Source organism: Symsagittifera roscoffensis, chromosome 5 (genome assembly GCF_963678635.1).
Source record: "Symsagittifera roscoffensis chromosome 5, txSymRosc1.1, whole genome shotgun sequence".
NCBI classification, from domain to species: domain Eukaryota; kingdom Metazoa; phylum Xenacoelomorpha; order Acoela; family Convolutidae; genus Symsagittifera; species Symsagittifera roscoffensis.
Window position 1 is genome coordinate 16506400 of NC_087066.1, and position 21003 is coordinate 16527402.

The window sequence follows — 21003 nt, forward strand, 5'->3', positions numbered from 1 at the left end:
CCTCTTCTCTGTTCTCTCGGTGACAGTCAACCTCTGCATGGTTTCCCTCCATTCACGATCATGCCTATCCACTTCCCTATCCAACAAGTCACGGAGTTTTCCCATGACGTCCGGCGCCACGTTCACCGTCTTATTCAATAAAGCGATGCTGTTTATACCCAGCCTGGTCAGTTCTTGCTGTACCAAGTTGGATCGGACTAGCAGATCCAACGGAACGGGTTCGCCTCTGGCTAAAAGCTTTATCTCCGCAGCCGTCTCCACTGGAAGGTCAGGGTGTCCAGGTATAGGATGTCCTGATTTGTCTAACCACCTAGTAAGTGGCAGCTCATCATAGGTTTCTTTGTCCAGAAAGGAAAACCCGTCTTTGATCTCTGATTGGTTAGCTTGCTTCTCTTCGAGGCGCTCATAAAATTCTGTCTTTTTGCTGAGGCTATCTGCGTTCTGGTGCTTGTCACGGGTACGGTGCTCTATGATCATGTGGTATCCATCCAAGCGCACGATCCAACGACCAATGTAGCTCTGGTCCATCGAATAGGTTTTCAGCCAGGCAAGGGCACGATTGTCCACACGCAACTTGAAGGGAGCACTCCCCAAGTAGGCCCTGTACTTTTCCACAAACGTGATCACAGCAAACATCTCCGCTTTTGGTGCGCCGTACTTCATCTCAGTGTCACTCAGGACTTTACTTCCATAAGCTATCGGACGAAGAACCGTTCTCCCGTTCCACTCCTGCTCTTGGTGAAGTATGCCTGATATCGCAACCACTGATGCATCCGTGTCCAGCACGAACATCCCCTTCTCCGTTGGCATGCCGAGGACCGGTGCCTCGCAAAGTTCGCGTTTGATGTTTTCAAATGAGACTTGTGCCTCATCAGTCCAGGTGAACTTTTTGCCCTTATTTCTCATCAACTTCTGCATGGGGTATATTTTGTCAGCATACCCCTTGATGAACTCGCGATAATAATTGGCGAATCCCAGAAAACTCATCAACTGTGTATCTGTTTTAGGTGCCTTCCAGGTCAGCACCGCTTCAACCGCTTCGGGGTCTGGTCTCACTCCATGTTTGTCAACCAGGCGGCCCAGATACTTTATGGAGTCCTTGAGGATTTCGCACTTAGAGGGTTTGCATTTCAGACCCGCCTGCTTCATGCAAGAAAACACCTCTTCCAACCTCTCGATGTGGTCTTCCAAGGTTGGTGTCGCGATCACTACATCATCGACATAACACATGATGAGATTCCCATACTTTTTAGTAACGCTCGTGAGTGCCTGAGCCATCAGTCGCTGGAATGTGGCTGTCGCGTTGCACAATCCGAATGGCATCCTCTTCCACTGGAACAGTCCCAGCTCACAAGCGAAGCCTGTTTTCTCTCGATCTTGCTTTCTGAGCGGCACTTGCCAGAATGCTGAGCCCAAATCCAACGTCGTGAAGAACTTGGCGTCTCCCAGCTTGGATAGGCTCTCATCGATGCGGGGAATCGGATATGCGTCCTTTATAGTCACTGCGTTCAGATAACGGAAATCGCAACAAAATCTGAGTTGTCCCCCTTTCTTTTTTGCCATGACCACGCCACAAGCCCATGGGGACTTCGACGGCTCGATCATGTCGTACTCCATTAACATCTCGATTTCCTTCCTACACGCTTCTGACTTGTTTGGGGTCATTCTTCTCGCCCCTTCCCTATGAGGTACCGAGCCCTCTTCTATCTCAATCTCGTGCTCTACAAAATTGCAACAACCTATGTCGGCCTTATGTTTCGAAAAAACGTCTGCGTTCCGATTTAGCACCGCCCTGAGCGAATCTAGTTCCTTGTCGGATATTTTACCCTTCAGATGCTCTATCTCAGGTAGGACAGGCCTATTCTCTGCTAACTCTGCTTCCGTCGGTCTCTCAGGAAAGTTGGAACAACTAGACAGCCCATCATCTGTTTCCGACTTCATTGAAAACAATTTCCTAGAAGATTTCAATTCAATTACTCTTTTCATTATACATTCTTGGTTCGCATGTAATGGACATTTAGTTACGTCAAACTTCTTCAAGTTTTCCACACTCAGAAAATCTGTGTTCAGAGGCAAAGCGTAGCCAAGTTTCTTTCCCCTCTGTATTGTCACTGTTGTTGCTTCTGTGTTCAATAACACACTCACACACAGTCCGCTCTGAGTGAGTGAGAAGCTTCTTCCTAAAATAGCCGAGCTTTTACTGTTTGGATTTGGTACCAGACACACCTGTCTGTCATTGCTGAGTTCATTCAAGTTCCTCATCCTAAACGTCGCTACTACGGCTTGGTTCGGTTTTAATCTAACTTTTCGATCCAGAAAAATCGGCACCTTGGCCTGATTAATTAATATCTTATTAAGGGGTCTTTTCTCATACTTTCTTTCAGGATCCTTGATCCTAATCAATCCGTCATTGAGATCAATCGTGACGTCAAAGTTGCGAACGAAATCCCTCCCTAGGATGAACTGGTCGGATTCGTCCAAATTCTCTACTACTAGGAAGCTCATCCAAAGATGTCTCCCTCCGAGCTGCAGTGAGATGATCGGGGTTCGCCCGGTGACATAGATCGCTCCCTGATTGGCAGCTGCCAACCTGATGTTTGTCGGTATGAGATCCGACCTCTCAAAACCCATGTCGGTCCAAGTTTTGACTGGCATGACACTGACTACTGCTCCCGTGTCTAGCAGTCCCTTTACTGAAAGCTGTCTGCCTTGCACGTCCAGAACGTGTGCGGCCAGATCTGCCTCGCAACCAATATGCACAGCATCTTGCTCGAGCATCGCGTTGTGTCCGATTCGTCTGACCTTCAGCTCCTCTTGACCAATGTATATCCGGCCAACCTGATCGTTCGCATCAGTTATGTGAGCTTTCGTGTAGATATTGATGCCATCCACATTCATCAGAATCGGGTAAGGGCCATGGACATCGATATAATGTCCGTCCACTTTCATCAGCCTCGGACCTCCCGTTGTGAGCAGCGCTCGCACTGCCCTGGAGTCCAGTTTGGGATCCTTCTCCTTCAGGTAGTCGGCATAGATGTCCAGGTGGACCAGTGTAATCTCGGATGGCTCGCTCAGGTTCTTGACCACCTGGTGCCCTGCGACTGAGATGATAGACATTATTTTGGTCCCTGCCTTCGTCATGCCGAAAGTCTTGCCAGATATAACGTTCAGTTTTAGTCCCTGTTTCTTGGGCTCTTTTTCATCTTCTGCTCTTGTCGTCTTACTCAGGACATTAAGACTTTCCCGAAGATCTGTGCTCTCCAGCTCCGACCTTACCCATTGCTCCACTTCTTTCGTGGCAAGGTGCTGTTTGACATTCTGCAGCGCTGTCCTTGCCGCCAGGCCGTAATCCACCTTGAGTGGACTAGACGACTCTGCTTCGAGGTTCGAGGCTACCACCTCGTCAGGCCATGTCTTAACCTTTTTGGTCGCAAAGGTGCTCGGTGTCGTTTCCTTTCTCCGAGATTCAGCCTCGTTCATCAGACGTGCTCGACTGGCCTTGACACCCGAAAGCGCCTCTTCGTGGCGGGGATGTTTCGCGTCCGCTACTGCGTCCCAAAATTGAGTACAATCCGACTTGAAGTGTCCCTCCAAATTACAGAAGAAACACCTCGGACCATATTTCATGATGAGCCCTCTCACGTACTCTTCATGATCCTCGTCGGTCGCGTCAGCGTCCTCGAGAAAGTAGCCTATGGCCTTCATGTTCTGTTTGTATGCAGAACACGCAGAAACGTGATGGTCCATCGAACCACAATTCGCACACGACCTCCTCTTGTCCATGTCATCGCGAGGTTTGTACCAACTGGAATTCGCACCAGTGTTTGTCCCGCTATAGTTGCCATAATTGCTGTAACGGTTTTGCGCCCTCGGTTTTATCAGTAAATACTCGCGTGACTTCATACGCAAGTCGTCGGGCGTGGGTACCTGGTCAAGCGACAGGGTGAAGTGAGTGGCCAACATCGTCTTCAACTCCTCACTCCTTACACCATCCATGAACTTCGAAGCGATCGCCAAGTTTCGTTCGGATATTCTCTCATCCGGGTTGCTCCTCCTCCTGAGCAATTCAAGGTCGTCCAAGAATTTATCTATTGATTCTTCATCTCTCTGACGCCTCTTCTCGAACTTCACCATGGCCTGGTGCCCTTGTACTCCAGAGCCGAAACGATTCAGCAGGATGTCGAATATCTTGCGAGCGCTGTCTCTCTCATTGGCTCTTTTCGCCATTACACAATTTAATGCAGTACCCTCTAGGTTGCTCGTCAGCGCGCTGCACTCTTGTTTCTTGGAGAGATTCTCTTCCTCAAAGTGTAACTTCATCACCTCTATCCAAGTATCAATGCAGCCGTCTGACTCGTCTTTATATGACTTCGGCTTTTTCAGTGTTCTTCTTGACCTCTCTCCTCTCTCGGTTGACTTCGAGAGCTTGGTGATGAATGTTTCAAGAGATCTGTTCAGAGGCTCAAACATCGAGGCATACATCGTTGTGTCTTGTGAGACTGTAGTCAGATCTGGTACTGAACTGACTTGTGGCACGGTTGGCAATCTTGTCTCCGGGGTGGCATCTGCCTCCGGTGGGACTGGATTTGTCCAGCCAGGCCTCTGCGGGGCTGCCCTTGGCCGCTCCTTGTTTCTATGTTCGTAGTTCGTTCTCGAGCCTTGCTGGGCTCTGGCACTGTTGCCCGTACCATCTCCAACATTCGCATGGCGTGAGCGCTCCCTTGAGTTGGAATGCTCCTGCCAATTATTCCCATTCAGGATCGCGTCAAGCTTCCGCATCATCAAGTCAGATTTGGCGTCCAACCTCCTTTCCAGGCCAGTCATCGTTTGGGCGTAGGTAATATCATGATCATTCAACAATCGCTCGATCTCTCTTGTCATCCTAGCCTCTCTTTCCTCTGATTCTTTGTTTGCCTGAGCCAGGCTCTCGGCCAGGCATTGATCGGTGTCACGAATCAATTGAGCCTGATCAAACCTCGCTTGCGACTTCATGTGCGTTAGCTCATCTTTCAAATTCTCTCGACCATGGTGAGCTCTCTCGTCAACTTGATCTATCCGCTTAGTCATGTCTCGCCTCAATTCATCCAGGCCATTCATCACACCAGCGAACATATCACTTATGTCACCAGCTGCCCCCAGTGGCGGGGTTAGCCCCAGAGAAGACGAGGTCAACTGTGGCTGTAGCCTAGTACTTGATGACGCACCGCCCTTTTGCTTGTGCATTGACGTCATCAGTCTGTCAAACGTTGATGATGCTCCCATCGTTATCCCATCTGACATAGGCCTGGTCGGCGAGGCAGAAGATGCCTCCCTGCTCATGTCGTTCCTTGGGCACGGTGTGAAGTTCACATCCGGATGGGTTATCTCCGGGTAGTCGTCCCTGGAAGTCAAACCTACAGTTGGTAGTGACGCCATGCGTTCGTCGTACAAGGACTTCCAACTCTTCTTGGCCTTCGAGAACGTCTGCTCTTCACCCGGACTCATACTCGACATCATCGCGTTGTTACTCTGTTTGGCCAAGGATGAGTGTGCACTTGTCAGATGTGAAGGTTCCTTTCTCCATTTATAGCTCTTAGTCTCTGATCTGGACACTCCCCTGTACAACACTTCCTCCCGAGGTTCGACCTCGGAACGCTCCGAGGTCTCCTCTGTCCTCTCGACTTCCTCTCGTTCGAGGACCCCGTCTGGCTCAAAGTCGGGTCGAATGAGCGTTCGCTCCCCTTCGTCAAAGGGATCCACCGGCGTTTCGCTCGCAGGCTCGGCCTCGGCGCTCCGCCCTTGATTGCCATCAAGGTTTTTCTCGCTCCTTAGTCTCATTTCGATCACTGAAAGATCAGGTTGACCTTTAGTCGATTCGTCTTCAGCAAACGCGTCGGAAGCGCTGCTAAACGAGGTTTGGCTACGCCTAGTTCTAAATTTCCGCGTGCTTCCCTTGCTTAGCCTGGGAATTTTAGTAGTCGATCCTAACGAGTCCCTGCGCTGCATAGTTTTGTACAAAATGAAAGTATTCGTAATTTGATGGCAATGCAAACGTACCACAAACAAGATTTAGTTAAATCACTTAACGCTGCCTACTCGATTCCGTCAGTATCAAAATGTCTCTTAGATCTCTCACGACTAAATTAGTGACTCAGCTAAAGTTACACACAGGGTCTACCCAGTATTGATATAATGCTGACTTAACCCGGTTGTATAGTATAACAGTATCACTAAGTTTCCACAAGATATAATCGACACACAACACACAATCGATAATCAGATAAGAATATCCTACAGGTGACAGCGACCTTTTGTCAGTATCAATTTATCGCCACACAATTTATCAAGTCACTGCTTTGTTAAAATTAAACAATCTTCGATAAAAAGCAGTGATGATTCAGAAATAGATAAATAAAACTTAGTCTTAAAGAAAAAGACTTCCCCCAATCGGAACGATCCGAAAGAACGAAGCCCAGGACACAGTCTTCTCAAGTGGGTGTGTATTTGCCTAATACACCCACCGAGGTCTTCTTTTAGGTGTCCTGCGATTGCCCGAGCTGTCCTACTAAGTAGCTCAAGGCAACCTCTTGGTCGAAAATTCGTCAAATCTATGAAAAAGCTCTCCCACACTCGGACTGCTCCAAGTGCACGAGAGTAGGGAACAATTCTTCTTCTCAAGTGGGTGTGTATTTGCTTAATACACCCACCGAGGTCTTCCTTTATTTGTTCCCGGATTGCCCGAACTTTCCTATTAAGTGGCTCAAGGCAACCACTCAACCAAAATCACAATCAAAAAAAAATTTTGTTCGGGTACTTCTAATACACCCAATATAGAATCCAAAGTTGATCACGAATTTCCGGGTCAGAATGGATTCTTATGATCCTGATAAGCACGCCTAATATCCTAATATGATCCTAATTAAATGGATATTTTCCGTTTCCCAAATTGCCACAGAAGGTTTACTCAAGTCTCTTACAAGGAGGGTCGCTAGAAGGTTTAAGACACTCTGGAGGGTTACCTCGGAGGGTACCTCAATCACTCAAGTTACTTAGGAGGGTATCTTAATCACCCAAGCTACTTCGGAGGGTCCCCCTAAATTTACTAAGGAGGGTCAATAAGATGCTTAATACGCTCCGGAGGGTCACTTCGGAGGGTACCTCCAAAATTTTCAAATTTTCTGATCTCACTTGGAAGGTTCTCCTACTAGCTTCAAAAAGCGTCGAAATAAGCTAAGGGTTCTAGGGGGAGCTGTTTCAACCTCTTAGGGTGATCTCGTGGAAATTTCCCACTAAAGAGGGTTGCTAAAGGGCTTAGCTGACTCCGGAGGGTCACTTCGGAGGGTTCCCCCAAAATCAAGAAAAAGGGTTAGATCACCGCAGTAAAGCCTCTGAAAGCGGTCTACCTGACTTAAAACTAGGTTGGCTGACACGGTCAACCTTCCCAGTTGAATAAAAGGATGTTTTGATAAAATTTTCTGCCGCTCGGAGGGTTGCCCGTTACTTGGACCCTCCGAACCTACAAATTCTAAAAAATTTTTCTTTTCCGAAATAATCAACCCAAAAACGGTTGCGATTCGGAAAAGTGGTCAAAAACGTCGACTTATGGTACCAAAATTATCCCGATCGGATAACTAGTCTTTGAGAAATCGCCAAAAACGCGTTCGTCAAAATGGCCTTTTTCACCACCTGTGTAGGATCTGAAAGACTTTTTTCGCAATTCCGGTCGAAAGTGCCTAAAAATACTTGAAATGAGCGTAGTAGCCCTGTACGGCACTGGAATAATGCAAAAAACCGGACCAAAATTGGTTTAGAAACAAAAATTTGGCCAAAAACTATCAAATTTGGACCCTCCGATTCCTTCCTTTTCCAAACCTTAAGTCGTTAGCTCTATCCACGGAGCTACTCGGAGGGTTATCCAAAAATTTCTCTAGTAACCGAGCACGTTATGCTAGCACGCTCCTAACGCAAAAAATTTTATTGCTCTAACTCTAAAAACTCAAAAAATCGATCCCCAAAACAGATTGACAAAATACAGAAAATTATCAAAATTTTGGTCGAAAAATTCTCGTTTTCCTAACTTCTACTGAATCTTTGCTCACGCGGTTTCTTTAATAAAGGGGATCGAACTACGTGGCTACTCTCTATATAAAAGCTTTTTGCCTATCGGAAAAGCTCGGATCTCCGAAAATTTGGGGGTCTACAGTTTGGTCGAAAATTGGTAATTTTCGACAAAAAATGGGTGTTCCTTGGGTCTAAATAGGAGATAAGTAATATATAGTAAGGACAATAATCTATAAATAGTCGTTAATAAATAGTACTATACCCTCCTTTGCACCAAAATATTCGAATTAAGACCCTTAACTCGGAAATTTGTAATCGATGGAGGGTACAATCGGACCGCGCCAATCGTGCCCCCCACCACTTAAGTTTTAAGGAAATAGTACCCGAACGATACTAAAATTGCTTCAACGATACCCAACAGTCGTTGCGGATGTTGTCCTTGATGTCCCTGTTGAGTGTGGAACACGTTGATCAGCCTGCCACTCTACCCTCCGGTCACCGGCAAAATCACCATTAACGTGCTTAAACACTCAAATTACACTCGAGGGAGGGTACCCAACCCTTCACCAAAACACACAATCTCTCTATCAGAAACGATATAAATCAATCTGAAACAACAACAAATAGGAAGGTCAGATCACATCTCGTCCGGAAATAACATATAAACTGTCACTTTATGTTTTTTTTTTTTTTTTTTTTTTTTTACTGTTTTTGGTCTTTTTTGGATTTTTTACTGTTTTTTGTACTTTTTTTTGTTTTTAAATAATTATTTTTGGCTTTTTCTTGGTTATACACTATTTTTTTGTTTGGTTTTACGCTTTCTCTTTAATTGTTTTTGGTCCTGGGACCTCAGGACAAGCGGGCTCTAGATTTCCCACCTAACCCTCCGACCCCCGGAATTTTCGGTGTTAACTAAGTTAAAAAGCTAAATCGTACTAGACGGAGGGGTACGCACCTTCCCCCTAGTACGAAAACGGTCATTAAGGCCTCTAACTCGGGCATACGCCCGGAGCGGAGGGTACGTCGCTGAAACGCTTGCTGATCATGATGGTTTCATGCCTTTAACAGGCCCACCCAGGAGCGCCATAAAAACGTCTATGTAACATTCGCCCAAATATCACACAGCGACGGAGCGTAGAAAAAGTACCTATTGACGACTGGCAGGCGTCAGTTACCTTAATTCCACTCGTTTTTCACCGTCTCGACCTTGCCAGTTGATTTTCTGGTCTGTCTAGGGCAAAGTAAAAAGTTACTATTTTTAGGCCATCAGTCAAACGACTTTTGATCAGCTTTCGTTTGCATGCGAACACAACCACATAGCTGAGTCTCGGATCCTCAGACTACGTGATTGTCATTAAAAACACGGCTCGAACCACCTATTTCTATATGTTTTTGTGTGACAGTTTTATATTAAATCCATTGGAGATGGATTGACCTTTTCCTTTCTCTATCTACTCATGCTCTGAAATATTAAATAATAACGGTGTTTAATTCAGATCTAGGACATTACAGCAACTGTTATGGCTAGTTTACACAGTCCCTTCACATATAACAGTCTCTGGGGGACCAAGCCTCCGCTCCCGTGATTTTCTTGAGACAACACTCTTATCTCCTATATTTCGTGTCCCGGGAGGGTTCCGTGGTATCTCTCTTCCCCCCACTGAAGCCTCCGTCTCCACAAATATCCGTCACTAAGGTCCTTATCGTGTGTTATTACCACGATAAGAGGCTCCGTAATTTTCTCGTCTCGGATACAACCGTTCGTCACAAAATATGGCGTCGTTCTGATTTTTCTCTATTTTATTCAAAATGGCCGTCTTTTTTCTATTTCTCAGAAATGTTCTCCTTCAAATCGAAATTTTAAAAATAAAAATTCCAGAACATTCTGACCCTCCGTCGCAACACTTTTCTGTTCGTAAGGCCTTTAGTCACTTTTATTTCTGTCGCGGGAAGGTTATACTGTGTCATCCGGCGGAATGGCACACAGAAGACGACGATGAAGATGAAGAATATTGGAACAGTTCATCGTTCAGTTCGAGACTCAGTAGACAAAATGCCACGAGCGAAATGAAAGCAAAATCGGATCAAACTGAAAGTTTGGAAGACACTCGCAAGAAATTGCTGGGCAGTGGCTCAGTGAATGGTCATTGCAACAGGGTCTACCCTCATGCTCAAACAGAAAATAATTACAGTAGGTATCATTAACAAACATCTTACGCTGCTGCTGTAATTATAAACCCAAACAGTTCCGCCATAGGAAAACAAATCTAAGTCATTTAACTTTTTCAGTCAATTTTTGAGTGTTGATCAATTGTTGAAGGATTTTCTGGGATTGAAGCTTATTCGTTTCGAGAAATAGCAACATGAAAAGTTACTTGAATTTCACTGATCCGTTTTGATTCATTTTTTCTAAGATTGAATACTTATCAATTGAACTGATACCTACAGTCACATAACAAAAGTAATTGTGCAGCAGTTTTTGAGGGAGTACCAAAAATTCTATTGCGTTTCAAGCAAATTAGGCTAAAAACTGATCATGAGAAAGTTTGCTTAAATTTCCACCGGTTCCAATGAGTTATCTGTTTTGACCCAATACGAATCCAAATTTGTTTCAGAGAAACGCACTGTTTGAGGAATTTGCTCAATATATAAGATGTTTTGAAAATTACACAAAACCATGTGGATCGATTCTTGATTTTTCTGCTGCACAAAAAGGAACATTTGTGTCTCTTCTAGCGAAACAAATTTTCTTCTCAGGTCATCAGAAAAAAGTTTTATCCGAACAGCTGAATTCATTTTGAACAACTAGTTTTAAAAAGGAAAATACTGATTTTGGCTGTTCGGTACCACAATTTTTTCTGTTGTTTTTAAAAGGAATTGTGCTTCTTAAACTTTCTTGAAAGACTCAAAGTCTTTTTTTGTTCGAAGAGATCAAAAAGTTATCCATCCGCCTGATTTTGCTCAATGTTATTTTTAATCTTCAATTATATCCAAAGGTTTGAAAACATAGGCTTTTCTGAATTTAATTTGAACCAGAATTTTAGCCAGCCAGTTATGCCATTGAACAGATGGAATTTTCAGCAAAGTTTATGACTATCAGCTTTTCTCTCCAAGCTTATCTATTAGCATAAAATGCTAGGAGTGTATTGGTACTGTAAGAATAATTTTACTTTGTGACTGTATTTTATTAACTTGGAGGTAAGTTTTTTCTCAGCGAAAGTCTTGGATTCTATTTTTACTGATTTTTGTGTCGACAGTTTGGTGTTTCAAATTACATAAGGAGAATGGCATGTAAATTTGTGGTATACTGTGGAGTATGAGGTTAAGAGTGATGGGCTCTATAGCCATTGTCTCAAGGGCCAGAGACACTATCTCTTAAGTTTTTACACTTCAATCAGTCGGAGCCAATTCGTGGTTCGCTGAGGACATAGAACTTAAGAATCGTTACAGCTTAAAGGATTCTACCAAATGGCCCCACCCCTCTAAAAAGAAATAAGCACGTCCCCGTGTCTAGGTCTAGACATACCAAAAGCACGCGAACGCGATTGAAAACAAGGTTGGGAACCTATAGTAATGATTAGTTTTTGGTACACAGTGTACTTTTGATCCATTGCAGATAGATCTACCTGAAACTCACCTTAATCAACATAATCGGACCAAATGCACTCAAGTAAAATAATCAGTTGCTCAAGACACCGTAACAACAACTCCAGTAAAGCGATTAAGTAATACAGTAAAGCTTAAGAAGTTTTATATTACTCAAGAAGTTTGTTACGATCAGGTAGTTTTGGACCGTCGGATCTGTTGATTGAGAAGCTTCCCCGAGCAAGTCGGATAGTAGTTTGATTGAACGTCTGCTCCAGGGTGACCACTTGGTCACTATTTTAGTGACCAGTCACTATTGGTCACTATTTTTTCTATGGTCACTAAAAGTCACTATTTACAACAAAGCTTTTTCGCTTTTTCTTTCAGATAGGAAATGCCATGCAGGTATTCAGCGGCACTGGCCGAGAAGTTTACATGGGCTCGCCCAGTACCTAGCGACGACTATAAAGTGCGCTGGTCGATGGACGGGGGCGTCATTGACATTGAATCAGGGTTCCAAAAACATCGATCAATTTGGTCGACCTAAAAAAAAGGTCGACAAAAATTTCATTTTTTTTTTGAAATTTGGTCACCCTGGCAAACACAGTCATAGTCACTATGTTTTCTCAAAAAGTGGTCACCCTGATCTGCTCTTTTCAATCGATAGTTGTATTCACTAACGGGAACAAAGACAAATCTACTCAAATAAATTATGCCGGCCAATTGCGAATAGCAATTGGACTCAAGATCGTATTTTTTAGCGTGTTTCCCGCAATTCTGAGTTCGGCTGTTCTGATTTTCAGTTGCTGCGAGAAAGCTGATTATGACAGGGAACATTCGAAATTTGGAAAATCCTATTTGAACCGAAAACTTCTTTAGTATGACCGACTAGCTTATTTGTTTTTTTTTTCTGGTATTGCAAATTTGAACCCTACTTAAGCATGTGCGAATAAGTGTAATGTTATAGCTTGAGAGAAGAAAATAGGTCTATAGCCTTGAGTATATCATAGGTTACCGCTAGTTTTTTGTAGATTCTAAAAGACGTAGGAAAAGTGTCAGACTCAGACTCATGAATGGACCTGGGGTTCTATCTTCGGAAGAAAATTGCGATAGCTGTGGGAAAAGCCTTTCTTTACCTTCAGTTGCTCACGAGAATTGAGAGATTAGAATCCCAATTTACCACCGAATTTAAATTTTTGTCGATCTCACTCGGGCTACAACTTTTTTAAATGTCTATAAAAAGCAAAATTTATGAAAAGCAAAAATATAAGAGATGAAATCAGATTTGAATAATGGCGCAACTATTCTAAAGTTCGTTTTGGAGTTTGATGAATGAAATGAATTTAACCATTTTTTTTTCATTGAAAGTGACTTCAAACAGCCAAACTTCAAATTTCAAAAAGAACCATGATAGTTAAAATCTTCATTAAAACGCATTAGCATGAAATAAGAACCAAACCAATTCAGATTTGATTCAGATCAATTTCTCTCGACATTGAGACAACCTTATTCAACATATACATGACACCGTACAATCTTTTCGAGAAATACCTAAAATTTAATAAAAACCTAGCCGACTAATTGTTCGAGGGTGTTCTCTAAGAAATTGACTATTTTAAGGCGAGAGAATTATGTCATCAAATTCAGTCACTGGCAAACAAAGCTACGAGCAAATTCAGGCTCAGATACTTGCCTCACAGCAGAGATCAGTGGCTAGCTCTGAGAGGACAGTTCAGATGATGCAACAATCAGAAACGATTGGAGTTGAAACTGCAAATGTAAGTTTTTTTTTAGGGGGGGGGGGGGCTAAGTATTTTACTCATGACTTGAAAATGCGGATTAATTGTTGCGATAAATGCGTTCTTAGCATTATGTGCTATCATGCTTTTTTCGCTTGCTATGCTATTCGTATTCACTGTAAATTAAAATCCGTTGTGAATTTTCCTTGAGAGAGCAAGAGACTTCTAATTGGAACTAGACGTTTTCCCTTAATTAAATTTTCTTACAATGTTCGAACGAGCTAGGGTATTGTAATCGGCGGATAATCAACAAACCGCCATATCTTGAAGCCGAAATTGCATTAGAGCAACGTATATTACATCAGAACTACGTAACAATTGCATAACAACAATATGAATTTTTGGCTTGTTGGAATGGTTATCTTATTTTCGGTTTGTTGTCCCTTTGGATTGTTGGCCTGCCACCATTGGAATCGTCTACTTGATTTTTCCCTGTAAACAAGAATTCGCACGTTAGATTTTACGTATTTCATAGTTAGTTTAATTTCAATTGCGCTTTCTGTACATAAAGCGTACAACTAACGCCCATACTTGGGATGAAAAAGGTGCTGGGTTCGTTTGACTTGGAGTCTGATTTTTTCACTTCACTTGAGACAAATCTAAACAAGATTTTTATTTCCGAATTCCTGTCTTTTATTTTGTCTGATTTATTTTCGACTTTCTGCTATTTTTGTGTTGTATCCCAAGTAGCGTGAAGCTCAGTTTCGCCTCTATGTTTCAACTTCTCCCTGATGGTGCAAGTTGTCTGAAAAATTTTTTTCGATAAATTAAAATTAAGATAAAGCGAAAAGTTTTTTAGAACAGCTTTTAAAGCGGGAATGCTGTTTCTAAATATAGAGTTTTGTGCAGTTTCATTCATAAATGGATAATATAGTTAATGTCCAATTGTTGGCAATATCGGTGAACTTGAACATTTTAATCAGTCAAAAACTGCAGCTTATATAATTAATAGCAAAAAGTTTGGACAGACAGAACTAATTAAAATGAGCTATCAGTGCTTTACGACGTTTTTTAGCATGCAAAATCTGAAGCCGACCAATCTTGAATTTTTTGTCAGACGAAACTCAAAATGCGAGATCGTCGAATATCCGATGATTATGCTAGCCTAGGTTTTAAATACTGCGATGAACTTCCAGATTTTACTATAAAACAGCAAAATTAGTTAAAATCGAAATCTAGAGTTATTTTCAGCAACAAAAAAAAATTAGGCTGCCCCAAAAAAAAACGGAAGTGAAGATGATCAAATCATTCAAAATTTGGAAATTAATTGCAGAATATCATTAGCCACTCTGAGCAATAATTTTCCTGTTTCAAGGTTTACTATTCGACGCTTCGGATGCAATTGCCCGCCGATGTTATTGGTTTTGAGCGAAATTCTGCTTTATCAACTTTCGACATTATGTTTAATTCAGTTTTAATTTTTGTTGATGTCTAGAAAGTTGTTCTTTTTAATTAATTCTGTCTGTCCGAACTTTTTGCAACTCTCTATATGTTAGTTTTTTGGAAATGGTTTTTACGTTTGGAAATCAATGAGAAGGTAAAATCTGACGTCGAAATGAGCAGTTTTATTTTGATTAACTTTGTTCAGATTACTTGACCGAAAAGGATGTTGCCAACAATTTGGCCTCAACTATATTTTTGCAAAATTTGTTATTTAAAAATATGGAAAGAACAGCTTTGAAATACTCGCGTTTTTTAATTCTTCTAATAGATCATAAATCTAAACAAAACTTCTCGTATCAGGCAGAGCCATGAATGTTCGAAGTGCCTATTAACTGGTCTCTTACAGTTTTTGGTCTATAAAAGATTGACAAACTGTGAATTTTAGGCTGAGAAAATCAAATATTAAGTAATAAAATTGAGTCGTGTATGCAATTAGTGAAACCAATTAGCTTGCCTCAATGGCAATTTGGAACGATTTGTACTGCCGGATATTTCGCCTAGCCTAATAATACGAGTTGCAATATCCAAGTGTAAAACGAGCAGCTTAGCTAGTCACGTCATGTTGTATAGTGGTGTGCGCATCCGGCCGGGCCCACGAAAATCCAAGGATCGATCCCCTTTGAGAAAAAATTCTTTTGAAATTTAGGCTGAATTTGAAAAAAATCACCCCGAGAATATATCTTCCTCACTTTCTTCGGAAGTCGGAACAATAACAAGCCTTCTAATGAGATCTTGGGAATTGAGAAAACTAAATCTTTTACTTTTGCAGATTTAATTTCATTTGTAGATTCGTTAGTTTTTGTTTAAGTTAATTATTTTTTGACCACCAAGAAAGTTGCAGAAAATCTGGGAAAATTGCCGAAAAATGCACCATATGCCACATGCTAAAGCTTTGTCTATGCTGGTGTTTTTTTATTATTGTTTTTTTTTGTGTTCTTGTTTGGTTTTTTTTTGTCAATTCAGCGTTTCAACCTATAGATTCGAGACTTATGATGCAGTTTTTCGATAAAATAAAGATCAGTTTCGGACCGTATAATAGAAAAGACCCGTTAAAGTAAACAAAAGCTATATGTGCGTTCTATGTAATTTGTGCAGTTCAGTATAGCTAGAAAAAAATTGCATATTGGCAATTGGATATTCTTTTCTCGTTTCAAACAAGGAATGTGTTCAAACAATTTAGCGATGCATGAGTTTCAAAGCAATATTTTTCAGCTTGTTATCAGTGTCTCATTGTTTTTGTCCTGTGTTTTTTTTTGTTTTAATGAGTAAAAGTGATGATTTGACCCCTGATTTTTTTTCTAGTTCAAGTGCTAAATTTGGGGAAAGTTTTGTTCTATCAAAGGTATTAGTGCAGAAAAGTTTGAGTTACTTTCATTTTCTATGATTATTTATACTGTTTAGAATTCTTTATGCACTAGAAAAGAGTTTATTCATTCTATTTTCTCTAATTTGGTTAGTTTGATAAAAAAGTGTAAATCATGAATTCAATCAAAGTCTCTTCAAAGTCTATATATAATGCTTTTTCTCTTGTAACCGTCTATAAATTAGATTTTCCAGTGAAATAGAAAATATACTTATGGATCCTGTTTTCTCAATCTTATTACGCTTGCGATTAGCAAGCGTTATCAAACTGGAATATAGCTTTTTTCGGGCTAACAACTTGTTAAACAGAATCACTTGTATCTTGGTTCATAATGTATTCAAACTTCTTAACGTTCCCGGCCAACAGCGACCGAAATTATTTCAGCCTATTTTTATTATTAGCCGGGTTAATGACCTAGTTTTGGGTAGTATCAAGAGAAACGCAATTTTAACACTTCTCTCTTTTTTTTTGAAGTTGGCTGTCTGTTTACCAATCGGTTTGTTGAAATTGCTTTTCTTTTCGTTATGAAAAAATATTTCCAAATTTATTGGAAAATTTGAGTTTTTCTCAGAGACTTCTACTGATTTTCAAAAAGGGGTGTAAATTGAAAGACCGCAGGCTCCGCTGTTGCATACTCAATAGATTCTCTTTTACTTTAACCCTCTGTCTTCAGCCTTCGAAAAATTCTGTGGGGAATATTTGACCCATATTTTTGTGGGGAATCATATAAGCCATTTTTTTCCTTTTGTCCAAAAACTACCACTCTCAAATCTCAGTTTTTGGTTTCAATGAATAAAAATGTTTTAAAAAGCTCCCTGTATATGCGTCTACGCCCAGTATTTTTTATATACAAAGTTATAGCCCTCGGATTATTAAAATTTTTGATTTTTGATCGTTTTGTGATTCTTTTTGACTTTTCTCGAAAACTAACCTCTCAAATAAGATATTGCGGGTCTAATGGAGAAAATGGGCAGTGGGAACTTCGCAAAGTTATTTACGCAAAAGTTTTCGCCCTCGGAAAAGTCAAATTTTTGATTTATTGACCGTTTTTCAAACTTTCGAATATTCTCGAAAACTTCCATATCCTATCTGAGATTTTGGGTTCAGTTCAAAGAACGGGTTGCAAGAAGCGCATTTGCTTCTGCGACTAAGCACAAATTTTTCTGAAACCAAAATTTTTAGCCTTTAGATTTTTTGACCGTTTTTTTGAAAGTTTTATTTTTTCTTCTAAGACTACCCTCCCATATCTGACATTTTGGGTTCAATCGAAATTACAGGTTAAGTGAATCCCTTCGGCATGAGCAGGTACGCCCTATTTTTCCACACAAAAAGCTATGCCAAATCTGATATCATAGGTTAAATCGAAACAACACGTTGTTGAAAGCTTATCTTTATAACTGGCTATGCCCAATTTGTTTAAGAAAAAAATATCGCCTTCAATTTATTCAATTTTTCGAATTTTTAACAGCTTTATGGAAATTTTTTGACGCTACGCAAAAACTACCCTGCCAATTCTCAGGTTGTGTTCAATCGAGAAACCTGGGTTAGTGAATCGTTTCTGCTTAAGCGGCCAGATCCTGCGTTTGCAGAAAGTATTTTTGGGTTTAAAAAAGTCTTTCGACCGTTTCTTAGAACTTTTGATCGTTTCTTAAAATTTGTGCGAATAATCTTAAAATTCACTCTATCAAATCTGTGATGAAAAATTCAATTGAAAAAACCAGTAGCAATAATTTTTCCTGCATAAGCGGCGACTCCTTAATTTTTTGTACGAGAAATGTCAGCTCCTTGGGAAAATTGATTATCCTAAAATTTTTTATTCTTCCCATTCTTTTGTGTTGCATCAGTTAGCAAGTTCATTCAATATCAAGCACGTACCTCTAGCTTAATTTGGGCCCTTAATTGTTTTCTAGCGAGACATACGAAAATTTTGGTTCACCTAAGTTTTTAACAGTTTAAATTTTGTTCGACACAATTTATAATGTTTGTGTTGTATCGCAAGTGGTGCGAAGCTCTGCTTGGCCTCTGTGTCAAAAGTTTCAATCATAATTCGTTCTAGAAATTCAAAGAGCTTTAAAGCAATCTATATCATCAATTTTTGTTTGAATTTTGAAAGTTTTTTTTCTGTTGACGTGGGTTCCTTGACTCTTTTCTATTTGCTGTTGGATATGTTTGAAACAAGTTAATTGTCATCAACTAAACTATTTTGATGAGTCCAAGAACGGGGCTGTATAACATATCATATAGATAAAATATCATACAGTTTTGATGGCCTTATTTAAGTGTTATCGCGCGCTTTTTGTAACCAAATTCGAAGTTCTGAGGTTTATTTGATATCGTGTCTCACGCCCATCAAGGCATGGCTGTTTAGGGGCTGATTCAAGTCCATCATTTATTCATTTTTGCTATTAATTTAAAAACAAAAAACAATAATAGCTAAGATAGTTCTTTTGTTGTGCTCATTTAGTCACTTTTCTGATATTTAATACTGAGAAAGATTAGCTGGAACATTTTGTTATTATAAGTAGGATTAACTTTGATTGGCTAATATGTAATTACGCTTGCGATAAGCAAGCATTGTCAAACTGGAATCTAGACTTTTTTCGAGTTAACAACTTGGTTAACAGAATCACTTGAATCATCAGACTTCATTCACGTGCACACCTACAAATTGAAGTTCTACCGGACAGCTGTTACTACTGACTAGTTTTTTTAAGAAGCAATGTCTTAAGTTTTTGAAGAAAAAATATTCCGTTACAAAATTTTTTTCGGACTATCGTTAGTCTGGTTATGTTTTGTCGGCTTAGTTGCCGCATCACGGAATTTTCTTGTTTTACAAAATTTGTTCAGAAAAACGTATGATATCTTGGCCTACATCGAAATCAAACTTTTTTAGCTTTTCAGGCACACATTTTTTTGGAGAAAAATAGTCCGGTTGAGGTGGTAAAGGTCCTGTGTTCGAACCAGGGCAGATCTTTTTTTATTCAAAAGGGAATTATTCTGTTTCAAAAATTTGTCTACCTGTTGTGTGTCTGCTTATGTTTGGTCGCCTTAGTTGCCTTTTTACGGATTTTTGCTGGGATATAAGTGATTTTTATTGTAACTGAAAGAGTTGTGATTTTTTACTGTAATTTGTAAACTTACTCAGTTTGTAATTTTTGTTCGTTTTTTTTTCGCTGGTTTGTTAAGGTGGTAAGTGACCTAATTAAGCGTTGTTTTAAAGAAAAAATAGCTTTTTACGCTTTTGAGTGTTTTCGAAGGGTGGAGAGTTAAAATTAAGATTTTCGGAACTGTCAAAAGTTTTTCAATTGAAAACAATGTTGCTCAACGGGAGTCTAACCAACTTTTGCCAGCTTTATTGCCGATCAATTTTTTGCCTGAATACTTAATAAACGCCAGTTATTGTGTTTTTAAATTGAACATCATTCCAGACAAATTTCAGAAAATTTTGTAGTAATGGTTTTTTCGAATTGTTCTAATTGTTTTTCGACTTAGTGGCTTTTGTTTCATTTTCTGTCTGCTAGCTTGCAATGCTATGTGTATGTGGTATCGCAAGTGGTGCGAAGCTCCGCTTCGCCTCTGTGTTAAAATTCTATCATAAGTATAAGTTTTTATGCAATTTTCACTAGTGATCAGCGTAGTGTATTAGTACGAACCTTTTTTCTGACCTAACTTGCAAATGAATATGTTCACTTATTTGGTGGCGCTTTTGCTATAATCACGATCTAGCATTTAAAATTTCACAGCATCTGCTCTCTGCTTTCTTTTTGACAAGTGTTTGTGATGTATGATGCGTGCGTGGCTGAATGTGCACTGCGTGAGATTCATAATTTCTAGGTCACAGTAGGTGGCAAGATCGAATCCGAGGACTGGCCGATATTACACTTTTTTGAGACTTTTATCTAATTTTCTTATTGCACTATATAGAGCTGATTTGTGCCGTGTTCTCGCTAGTGTTTGCGAAGTGAAGCTTCGACTCTGTGTTTATCTTTATGCTAAAGTTGGGCCCCCTCCAAGAACACACACATCATATTTAGTGTCTCAGCACGAAGTCATTGTTTGAGAAAGTAAAGACTTTTATATGCTCCAATGCTGATCATCTTGGCTCTTTTCCACTTTCCCCCCACATTTCAAATTTTTCATTTTTTCAATTGTAAGTGTTATTGTCGCTGAACGCGTGATGTACGAAGTATGGTATAAAGAACAAATGTGTTTACAATAGTTGACTAATTTTGGCTTCAGGAGCTGGTTAGGCAGGGTGAACAGCTGGAACGCGTCGAAAGTGGTTTGGACACGATAAACAAAGAACTGAATACGAGTAAGCGGTATATCACTTCAATGAAAAGCTGGTTTGCGCCTGTGAAAAACTACTTCTCCCCTGATACCGACCCTGCCTATCAATCCAGTGGTAAAAGTAGCACAAGTGCTTCCAGAGACCATATCAGCCAATCAAAAAGCTCCAATTTCTCCAGCCAATCAGACAGCTCATCGGGTCAGCAGCAGCTGCAGCAAAAAGATTTCAGACTGTTCAGTGACGCAGAAACGAAACACTGGAGCAGTGCACAGAAGCAAAATGAGGAAAAATGCAATGAGAACCTCCGTAAGTTGTGCCAATTTTTAAGGTGTATTGTTCTTAATACAGTAAAAAAAAAGTGCGACAAGACTACGACTAGAAGGCTACAGAACTGTTTGGACACAGTTTGGGGTAGACTAAGATATGTAATGAATGATGTAATCTTTTGCAAACCAATTTTACCGTAAATATCAAGCGTTTTT

The 21003-nt window shown here is 40.5% G+C and overlaps 2 protein-coding genes across 2 annotated transcripts in view; one reads left to right on the plus strand and one right to left on the minus strand.

Moving 5' to 3' along the window:
• Positions 1-21003, minus strand: part of LOC134846346 (endoplasmic reticulum-Golgi intermediate compartment protein 1-like) — a 257558-nt gene that overhangs the window by 60178 nt on the left and 176377 nt on the right. The gene's annotated exons all lie outside the window — the stretch shown is intronic.
• LOC134846298 (soluble NSF attachment protein 29-like) overlaps positions 1-21003 on the plus strand; it is a 35874-nt gene that overhangs the window by 14488 nt on the left and 383 nt on the right. The window contains exons 2-4 of the mRNA XM_063863592.1: positions 10024-10231; positions 13246-13403; positions 20470-20827. Of these exons, the coding sequence (XP_063719662.1) occupies positions 10024-10231; positions 13246-13403; positions 20470-20827 (724 nt within the window). The remainder of the gene's footprint in view (positions 1-10023; positions 10232-13245; positions 13404-20469; positions 20828-21003) is intronic.